General features: G+C 36.9%; 1 protein-coding gene across 3 annotated transcripts in view; it reads right to left on the minus strand.

The window, feature by feature from the left end:
* Nucleotides 1-10,787, minus strand: part of LOC108550645 (facilitated trehalose transporter Tret1) — a 16,351-nt gene extending 5,564 nt beyond the window's left edge. Inside the window, exons 1-2 of one of the 3 annotated variants that reach the window (XM_017904418.1) lie at nucleotides 10,589-10,787; nucleotides 9,689-9,781 (exon numbers count right to left, since the gene is read on the minus strand). In XM_017904418.1, coding sequence (XP_017759907.1) covers nucleotides 9,689-9,753 — 65 coding nt within the window. In that variant the 5' untranslated portion in view covers nucleotides 9,754-9,781; nucleotides 10,589-10,787. Of the gene's footprint in view, nucleotides 1-42; nucleotides 624-2,546; nucleotides 2,972-9,688; nucleotides 9,782-10,588 lie in introns of those variants that run through there. The other 2 variants (XM_017904420.1, XM_017904421.1) reach the window with 2 other exon arrangements.
* Nucleotides 10,788-11,657: the final 870 nt, after the last annotated feature.

Consider the following 11,657-nt stretch of genomic DNA (forward strand, 5'->3'; position numbering starts at 1 on the left):
GCAGGCGCGTACACATGTATACATATATGTATATACACTTACTCTGCCATGGTGTTCGTCATATCGATCCCTTGCTGTCGTTTTGCCCAAACGAGACGATGTTAAAATAATATAAAATATGTACAAGTTATATCACAGTCTATTGATCACGATGCGATAGGCGATTCGAGAGGAAATTCGCATGTCATCACCTTTTTCCTCTTTCTTTTCTTTCCCTCTCTCTTTGTTTTCTTGCCGTCTTTGTTTCTCCTCCTATTCTCCGTTTTTCTGTCTTTCTCTAGACCACTTGGATTCGTCACCCCTAACGTAGTTGCACGAAATTACGTAGCGTTTTTAGGAACAGCCTTCGTTCTCTTGGAAAATTCTCAACACTCCAATTGTACGTCCTATTTCGTAGAATCCCACTTGTATTTTTTTCCATGAACAATACATATGCACTGACTGCTTTAATTGCTTTTGTTTTCTTCTCTTACTTTTTTCGTTGATTTTCCTTATAACAAGAAATTTCTTTAACGAATATTACGAACAGACGCGAAGAAATGGCAATAAATAAAAACTGAGAAACACTTGTGCAAAGAGTGGAGCAATAAAAAAAAATTACTTGTACGTATCACTTCTTTGACGACGCGCGCGAAGCGAATGTACTCACGATACCGCTGGTAAAGCTTTATATAAGCAAAAGCGAGCGACCTTTTGGTTGGTCGAATCCCCGCTGACCTGCGCAGTAGAAAGACGCGCGAATTTTGTCTAGTTGCGCATGCGTCTTTTACATTGTTGTACGCACGTAAAAATTTTAAAAAATCTGAGATTAAATAAATTTATCTCAAAATAAAAGCCGCGAAAAAAGAAATAATTTTTCCTATGTATCAATTAAAGATTGTTGAATAAAAGTAAAGAGAGTATTAAAAGTTCTGGAAAAATATGCCGAAAAATGTAACAAAAGTGTTATAAAGGAAGAAAAATGTATGATGTACATATGTAAAGCTAAAAGGTACAAAATCTAGAAATATATGCTTGATAAAAAATTACCAAAGTATACTTGATCTAATATTAATTTTGCCACTATTATTTTGATTGTATTTCCAGTTTCTACTTGTTAATAATTATATGAATATTGGACGTGAAATTGCAATTTACTAAATTCAACGATTAAACGTTTCCTGGGTATAAAAATAAAACAGTGTCTGTTAAATGAGAAAAAAGACATGTAAAATTCCGTATATTTGAGAGCACACGTTGTGTACCTGATTTTTTTTTAAACCGAAAATACGGGTTGTACAACACAATCTACATTCGAATCGATAAGAAGTATCACGAGGATTTGATCATTTGTTTATCTGAGAAAAATAGTACCGTATCGCTTGACGGTTCTACAACTCGTGACTGAATTTGTCACGATTGTTGTTCGTGAATTACGATATTGATGTCTCCTCCATATGGAGCTGAATGTGCAAAATGAGATAACGGATAAGCAAAAATTCCCTTTTGACACGTTTTCGTAAAATCATTCTTATCAAGAGATAAAATCTTTCAATAGGAGAACAAAAAATAATATTTAACTACCTACCAATACTAAAAACAAAGTCGATATTTTAGAGCAAACAGAATCGTTTAAAGGAATGCATAAGTGGGAAAAATAAAAGATTTCGATAAACAAGTTAGAAGAAACGAGACTATCTTTGAACAGGATTTCATGGTGTTTTCACTTTTTCTTGTAAATTTTATCATTTTTATTTCACCTTATTTGTATACGATGACGAATCGTGAACATAATAAAACAAACAATGAAATCTGGTCAGGCATAGGAAGATAACCTCACCGAATAGTTGGCTTATGCAAATACTTTAATCGTTAAGGATGACGTTTACATCGACATGTACATAGTCAAACATTCACATTTAATTCCCTTATCACGGATAATTATGTACTTAACATTCTTACTGTGTTTTTGCAACCGAAAATCTTACCTCCTCCTCGTAGTATATTCAGAATTATTTTTCAGAATTATGAGTTTACAGTAAATAAAGTAAGATATCAAAGTGTCTGATAAGAAAATTGCATCGAAAGCTCCTGACACGAAATCGATATTTATCGTTGCGATTTTTAATCCACAAAATTAGATTACGTAACATGTAACCCGATAAGAAGGATTGTCACACTCGAGATCATTAAGCCAAGATAAGCTAACCACCAACGAAGTTCATTAAGAGTAATTAATTTTAAATTCCTGCTAAATATTCCTAGCGAATATACGAGGAAAAAATACTCGTGATCACTAAAACGTTACCTGAGGATATACCTATCGGTCGTTATATTTCCCCTTTAGACCGTTTTCAAGCAAGAACCATAATTAGACAAGCCCCTGAACTTTACAGAACGTTATCGATCAGTTCACCTAGTGGGCACGGAAAATGGCCAAACGAGCCGATTAGATCATCGACTAATAAGAGCACGTCTACGCGGTCGACCTCGGGTTAATCCGGCGTTAAAATTTATCCGATTTTTTATTTCTCGAAAATGGAAGAATGTCTTCATTCAGTACTTACTCAATGAGAGACTTGCAGTCGTTCGTAAAGGTCTCGTAATTCCGGTTCCTGGACATGTCGGCAAAGGACTGAACACATTTGACGGTTGTTGCGGTCGATTAAATTATTCTCGGTGGTTTATCATGGCCTGCTGTCACGAGTTTGCTCATATCAAGCAGTCATGTGCTTCTTACGTCTTTTCTGTCTTGTTTTATTTAATTTTGCTTATTTTCGCACTGGGAATAGCCTGTTCGTTCTATACGCGTCAAGCACATTAGAGAGTATGCGAGAAACGATTGATCTATTTGCCCTTTACAGAGACCCACGGCTATCTAGCAGAGTCATTGACAAGTCTAGTCGACACAAAATTCCACGAAAATTTTGAAAGATCCTTTGAATTATCCTTTTATTGTAAAATTTACCTTCGTGCACGATGAACATTCCTCGTAATCAATGATGTCTACTGTCACAAATCGTTACAATTATTGAGTTATCGATGCACTCTTATCGACGATAAAGATAACTTGTGATTGTCAGACACTGATTACGTATTTTCTACGCACATTCACTTAGTTTAATATAATCGAATCGAAATTCCAGGCCATGCACTTCATCAGATTCTTTTGGCCTCAAGAGGCTCGAGATTCGCTAGCTGCTACTTCTTTATAGGCCATCAAAGGGACCCTCTGTCGTCGCTAGTAATCCTGAAGGTGAATATCTTCTTTGGATAAGGAGATTTGCAGTCGACCAATTTCCAATTAAATTTGTAGATGAATTGTCGTGCACGAAAAGCAGGATCTTCGTCGATCTTCTTTCGCGAAGTATTTTAGCTTGTTCCAAGAACCGGTTGCAAGAAGCTCAGACAAAACAAGAATGGAAAGTGTGCGGAATATATTTGAGTCTAATCACTGTGATATTTACCCGGTATATGACATATTTTTCACTAGTTTCGTGTTTATCACCGAACTGGCCACGAAAGACGTGCCGATAGGAAGAACTCTCGAACAGTAGGAAGCGAAAATTCTTATCTGACTCTTGTTGCGACACACCTCTTGCATCGAGCGAAAAAATAGTACGAGATCTTGTTGGATTAATATTCAGACACTGTGTCCGGATTAACACGCGTTGCACAATCTTCTGCATTTTGCAATGATGCGCGACGACTATGTCCTTCTAAGTTACTTGCATAAGTGAAAAGGAAACATATGATCGGAGGAAACATCGTATCGACGCGTGATCTCTACCTGATTACAAGTCGAGCAGGTTTCTCCCACTCGAGCAGCAAGGTATTCCTTTTGGAAATTTTATCCTTTTTCGCAAAAAAAGAATCTAGGTCAGATGATTTAACGTTGGGTAATAATAATTGAGTTACCATATCGGGCTACTCCCTTATCTTTTAATGAAAATGCAAAGAACTGACGATGAATGATATTTATGACATTATTTAGACTGGTCTGTTTGAGCGAATTATCATAATTGATCAACTAAAGACAAGGAAATCTTGTTGCGGTCAGAGAACTCGATCAGAGAACTCGACTGGCAAGTCGACTGACCTTGGGGATCATTCAACTGTTGCAGATAAATGTTCAAAATAATTTCCTGCAAATGTAATTTTCCTTTCACTCTCCGAATACGTCTTGATAATAAAACGAAAGTCGAAACTTTTAACATTTACAAGTGAAACCTCGGGGACGAATAACTAAATGTTAATGCGTCTGAATACCGAGTAAATTGTTAACGAAATTGATGAAAAATTAGAAATCGATAGTCTGGAAATAGAGATAGGCATATATCGCGTGCAGGCGGATGAACGGAGACACTAGTTGAGCAGGTTATTTCCCAATAGACGGAAAAACACTCAAACAGTATGAACTTCGCGTGGTTGTTCGATTACCGTTCGATTTACGATTCCACCAGGTTCATAAATTATGCAATACCGAGTTGAAAACGAGATCGAGTCCAAATTGCTCTCCAATCGATCGACCTGAACCTATTTTCACACGTGTATCGTAGACTTTAATCTCACTGACAAATTTTACTCGATAAGTTCCTGTCATACTCAAAAGAACGCTGTCACGTGAGTTTCATTGGTTACTTCCAATCGATACGACGATAACGACCAAACTAACAGGAAGCGTTCGAATCTTATTAGCCTGTCAAATTACAATGAAAGTCTCTATCTCTATTGCTACCGCGTGCGTCAAAAATTTGGAGTAAATTCTCGTTTTATTGTAAACATTTCATTTTCAAATGTCTCGAGATGATCTTTGAGATGGAGCAATAAGAATAGATTGCTCAGATGCGTCGAAGAAACAGGTCAACTAGCTCTGATACATTTATCGTGACTTAGAAATCAAAAGTTCATGTATGGCACGCGTGCTGAGAAATCAATCGTCAACTTGGATTGCTCATTATTCAACTCAATAATCGGATCGGGAGATGACAGTGACTTGCCGAGTTAACTCGGATTCGTTACTCATTGATCTATACGAATCGGTTACTCGTACCTTGGATCACACGGAGATTTCTGAACCTGAGTGCACGTTGGAAAAATACAGGAAATCTATCGCAGTATTACGAGTATCTTCGGTTATATCGGTCTTAACGAATAATTCACACATCTTGGAACGAGAATACTGTACACACGTATCTTCTGATATAATCTTCAATCACATCGATTGTCCGATCAATACTACGATAAGTGGTATGTTTCTTTTAAACGAGTAAGGAACTTTTTCAGCAACAGTGTCGGGATAATTACAGTTTGTTGTAAAAGATTGAAATTATTTCTGGTATTCTTTTCCTAAGATGTCCGATAAGTGCCGTGCTAAGTGGAATGCTCGTTTAAATTGGCAAGAAACTTTTTCAGCATCGACCATGGGATAATTATACTTCGTTGCAGGGGGTTAGAGATGTTTCTGATATGTTTCTTTTAAAATTGGAGGAGTACTTCTAAGAACTAACAATTAGTACTGGGCACGTAACTTAAAATTGCACAGAAAAGGGATTCTCTTTTACCTAATTTAGCAAACAAGTAAATGACCTCGAGCTGTAAATCTTGCTATTTGTAATGGATTTATGGGCAATATGGGCGGGAACCGTTCGATTTTCTGGACAGTGTCGAACACGAGTCACGAGATCCGATGACAATAGACAAGATAGTCTCGTGACCTGACAATGACTCACACGCTTCGCAATCTTCCAAAAATGATACGACGGATAGTGACAATTTCTATTATTTGTTCATCAGTTACGTGAATTCATTAGATCCGTCTTCAAATATTGACTGTACGAATTCGCGTTAACTCGAGACATAGAATCTGCTGAGAATAGAAGACGATTTAAAAATGTGACTCGCAAATAGAATCGATTGTAATATCTACTTATAAGCAAATTAATCTTTACGAGGAAAAGACAATTTATTAGAAATTGGAATCGCAGAAATGCTTAGTTGGAAGGTATAATTCTCTGTCGGAATGATATTCATTAATTCCTGGACTATTAATCAGACAAAAGGAAATTACTCGTACAAAGATAGATGTCCAACTGGGAAAAGAATTGTCGGACAACCATGACAGATAATAATGCGAGTGGAACAATGAAGAATTGGAAGGCACATAAAAGAGTTTAATTAATCGAGGGTTTACTTCTATACCTTCCAGAGAGCTCGAGCTTTGCCCTCAATTAGAGCTTATATTAACCAACGCCGCAAACGTTAGGAGTACAGTTTTTATGTATTTCTCTTATGATGCTTCAATTGTTATACTGGCGGAGTTAACTAACAGGTTCAAGCTCGATAATTCCGGTTGATGGTTTGGTCTATCGTATTCTATATACACATACAATCTCCGAAAAATTGTACATTTTACCATGTGAAAGCAATGTCCATGTCGATAGAGACTTCTCATTTCCGGCGAGTTTTCACGGCAAACCAGCGTGTTCGCGATAAGTAGCAGAAAAAGAGGCTCATACAAATACGTTTATCAGCCGCTGCAGAGGATATCGATATCGCGAACCGGTGGTATCATAACGGCGGATGTCTCGTTTCTTTCTTCACTACTCCCGGACGTTTTATTCAAGCACATGCTTGATAACGCTGGAATGACTAACAACACCAGATCTGTGTAACACGCGTAATTGTGAGTAAACGAAGAGAACAACGGATTGTTAAATACATTTTCTTTGGTAATTATTTATTCCACGAGACCACCATACGTTTACCGTCTTAAGACACCGAAAAATATAGGATATCTGATAAATACGGACCTTGGAAGAAATTTTCAGTACAATAAAATTTTAGTTGCATCGATATTATGCGACCGTATTATTCACAATGGTGCGATAACCCAGGATAGAGATTCTTTTTGTGGAAACGAAAAAGGGATATTCTCTTCTTTGATTCGTGAAATTCCCTGCACTAAATAGTCGAATAAGTTTCCTAGAAACGCGATTCTATGATTGCTACAAGTATCATGTTACAGCCCCCACGATATAGCAAGGATCTAAATTAAAGCATCAAGTTACTGTCAATTTGCTCGTTTAGATGAACGTGCATGTCTGACCAGTTTGTTAATTATCTGTAATTAGTTGATCACGATCTGCTTATCGTTTTGTTAATTATCTATTTGATATTAAGAAACTCAGATATTGCGGTATCTGTGATACACATCACACGTATGAATCGGAAATCAATAAGAATTATATTACAGTACATATTTATGTACTTTATTAAAAAATACTCGACTTGAGTATGAAGATACCGTGGAGTACTTTGTCGATAATGGATGCTTTTGTAAGTTAAGCATCTAAGTTAAGCGTCATCGAGATGCTTGAAAAAGGAGATGGATGACCTCGGATTTTTCGTAAGCTGGATTCGAATCGAGTTTCTATAATTTCGATTTCTTAACGTTGTTTGATTAACCCTTACCAAAGTACCTGGTACCTGACATGGGAGAGTGGGAAGCTTTTTCAGTGGACAATGTCAATATTTTCCGTGATGAATTTTTCCAAAATTATTTCCGATGACTATCTAACTATTGTAGAAATTTATGGGAGATCCTTTATGGGAGTTCGTACTGTGGTCAGTCACTGGTGACCAGTAATTACTTTTCCCAAGTACGTTTCCGATGACTACTGGGGTCATTTCTAACCTGATAGATAATAGTAATGGATAGCAGTGGTGGAAATACCTCAGAAATTGCAGAAACCTCATCGATATAGTGAAAGGAATCTCAACAATGAAGAAAGCTGTCAAAAGACAGAGGTGGAGTAATAAAAAATATAGCGTTGTAAAGGATATAGATATGCGAGAAATGTAGAGTTGCAGTAATATAATGCAGAAATGCACAAAGAAAAGCAATTTCAGTAATTACAAACGTAAAAGAAAACCAAGAAAAAACTCTGATAATAAAAATAACAGCGTTGTAGTATAAAAGGGGAAATAAAAGAAAAATATGCAAAAAGAAAGAACATAAAAGAGTAGGTACAATAAAAAGAGTATAAAAAGGTAGTAAAAAGAATAGTAATAAAAATGAGAAATTCGAGACATAGAAACGAATAGATAAAATTCTGGTATGAAATTAGACTGACGTAGAGTTGTAAGAGAGATCATGATCGAGATCACGATGAGCGACAATCCGATTGGCAATCTAATAACAGGTGAACTAACTTGTAAATTACATGCGTCAATGAAGCACGTGTTTATCATGTTGTTTCGTTAACGTGATAAAATAAGGAGGACACAATTGATCTATCCTCGTGTGAACATTATTTGTCGAGATCAACCTTCAGAATCGATTCAACATTACCGATATCGATAATTCATTGGTTTGGAGTGGTTTAATCTGATTGGTTCCAGCCGTTTCGTCCAAGAGCATTCAATGCCATAAATTAAGTAGCATTATCAATCATGTTTCTTCCGCTTCACTACCTGAGCACGTGAATCAGATTTTCTTCGACCATTTACATCCTCGACTTCGATCACATCGAATATGCAAAAATAATATTGATTCTAATGTGGCTTTAACGGTGCCTGTAACGGAGAGAGCGATCATTGTAGGGAACCTTTCCAACATGCAGGAGGTAGTGAATCATGCGGAAAGTTCTCGTCACATGATCTGGCTCCATAGAGATACACACGTCACGGGAGTAGATTGGGATGTCATGACGTATGACAATTTCGCTTTACATGCTTGATGATTACCGCAATGACAGATGCTAATATTCTTTTTCTGCTGTATGAAGGAACTCGCTACACGTATGATTTACGTTTCTGAGTAAAAGAGTTTCTAGATTTCGTACCTTGTGACTCTAATATCAATTTTGTACTTTGTACTAGGGATTCTCCACGGCAAATAAAATGACTGTGTATGATATAAAATACCGTGTTCAATCACGATAGATACACCTTGAAGGAAAACTATGACGCGAAATATTTAAAGAATCGATTATCACGCCAGTGGTGTAATCAATTATAAGTATGATGCAATATTCGACGACGAATTTTCATAAAAACGATGAATTTTCTACACAGTGAAGCGATAATTACATTTTATCGGTGCAATTGGTAACAAACACGACGCATTACATCGAATGAGAACCAATTTGCTCTTTCGCGGGCTCTTTATCCGACGAAGTAAACAACGAAAACGAGTAAAATGAAGAATTTCAAAGTACAACTTAAAATACATGCACGTAGTACACGCGAAAAGGTGCAGTCGAATATTTGACTATTTGTTTGCCCAGGTCCAACACAAGTTTCTCATAGAGATTTGAACAAAGCTAAATTAGATTGACACGTAATCGCGAATTCACACGTTCATTCTCGGCAGGAGTGTGACCAGTTTAAAAATAAAGTTAACATTCATTATTTCCAACGAGATGACAGATGGCAGCCGGTTTCTGTTTTCCGCGGAAATTCTATTTTTCTTTCCACGATCCCACGTTTTAGGGGCTTAGGAAGCTGGCGGAAACAATTAGATGTATCATAACAACTAAATGGAATAGTTGATTGAAATATTCCTGCAACGTGTTTTAAGGCAGCTCACTTAGATGTTACGATTTTTGTTAACATAGAGTCAGTAGTCTCAAAAAGGATAATGAATATATCTTAATTAGCGTATTTCTTTCTTTACCATTTAGTACCGTATCGACTATAGCGTTACCTGCTTAAAGTAGTACTGCTGCATTGCAAAGTCTCCTCCCATGACTTGGATAGTTCGGTGGACATCCATTGAGCTGAATAGACTGCTCGTTTTCTGCAAGAATGAGAAATAGATAATTACATTCGTTACATGTTCACCGTATATGGAAGTGTTGATCGATAAAATCAACCAGTACTGAGAGTTAGATTACGCAATCAGTTAAATGTGTTACCGTGCATCTGGGTGAGAACATATGTTCGGAATATGTTTAAAGAATTATAGCGCGACGCTGGTGGCTGTGTTACGTAAATTGGTTGACCACCGAGAAAATTGATGGCTTTAAATCCGACACTTACGAATCGTAAAGATCTTGGAGTAATTTTCGACAAGATAATGGTTAAATAGAAACAAGGAAATAGAATCATCTCATGGCACGTGCCATTTTTCGTTCCCGAATGTGAGGTAGGTAAGTAGCCGAACGAATCAAATCGTCCACGCGTAGAATGTCGATATTGTCATTATCTCGACCTTGACCTACACTCTTACGGAGAGTATGACGTTAAAAGCATGCTGATGGTCGCGCGTCTGAGCACGCGCTGATGGCTATTTTTAATTAAAAAGTAAGGTAAAAGAAAAGGTAGCGAAAGTATGGTGATTCACGGTCACAGGCTTGAGAACACGTTAAACGATGTTTGATTGCAGATTAAGAAGACGGAAGAAAACGGTAGAGATGTATATGTGAAATCACGGTATTATAGTCCTGAGAGCTTCAAGATGACAGATATGCAATAATTCTCCAAAAGTAGACCTGATGAAAGTTCGAGAAGGTTGCATTAGCTTTCTACACAGTTAGCTTGCATGACGGCGCTAATGCGATTTTATTGTCTTTGTTTGTGGGTAGAGACCATTCGCGTGACATACCTCTCGCCCCGAGCACGTGACCAGCACGTGGTGAATGCATGTGTGCACCGTTTCACGCAGAACTGGACGTATCGTTGCGTGGACGCGAACTTGTGCAAGTAATAGGCTCTATGTCACGCAGGCCGCTTGACCCGCTCGTTGGTGTGCACACTGGCATGTAGAAAACATGTTTCCACGCTAGACGCGTCCACCCATTAACTTCCATACATCTTCTGCGAATCAAATTTTCTGTGTAGATATCGCTATCTTTGCATACAAAATACCCACGCGTAACTCAAAAATTGACACTCGATTCGATTAAATTTGATTAATGGTTTGTATATCAATACATTAGTGACCACCATTGCAGTGAATTTCATTCAAAAATCATTTATTTATTACGTATTTATCTATTGGGGTTTATCTCTATTGATTAGTGTCATTTGTAAAATAAATTCTATTGGAGAAAGTGTAATTTTCTCTTGGTCGTGTAATATGGAAAATTCCATTCAATGTGGATAACTTGAATTCGATCTCAATGCTGTGATTTAAGAATAAAATTACTGGTTGTATCAGTAAAATATTCGCTACGTTAACATTTTGCTTCATGAGCGATTGACTCGCTTCACAAACTTTCTAACGCGATAAGTCTTTCTTAGGTTTACGCGGGAATCTCTATCTCATACCAACATTCGGGAAAATGTAAAAATGATTATTATCATGATACTGTATTGTTTATGCTATCTTGTCCTTGGTACAGCTACCTTTAATCTTCTCCGTCTTTTCTTGTTTGTTTACATTCTTAAATGATGGTTTATGCCTTAATTTTTTTCCGTATCCGTGCAATTAATAGATATTGTGGATAACAACTGAAAAGAAAAATTAATTTGTAATGCACAGAAAATATATCGGATAAATGCTACATATAACAGGAAACAAGGATATTCTAATCTTTCTTATCATGTAGATCGTATAACGATTAATTGCGGCCATCCGGGAATATTAACTACCATTAAACATTAAACATCTTTAGTTACTTAATGGTGCACGTGACCCAGTAAACACTTTTCTTATCACTGGAACAGGTACT

This window comes from Eufriesea mexicana, unplaced genomic scaffold (assembly GCF_001483705.2).
Source record: "Eufriesea mexicana isolate 0111107269 unplaced genomic scaffold, ASM148370v2 scaffold2888, whole genome shotgun sequence".
NCBI lineage: Eukaryota > Metazoa > Arthropoda > Insecta > Hymenoptera > Apidae > Eufriesea > Eufriesea mexicana.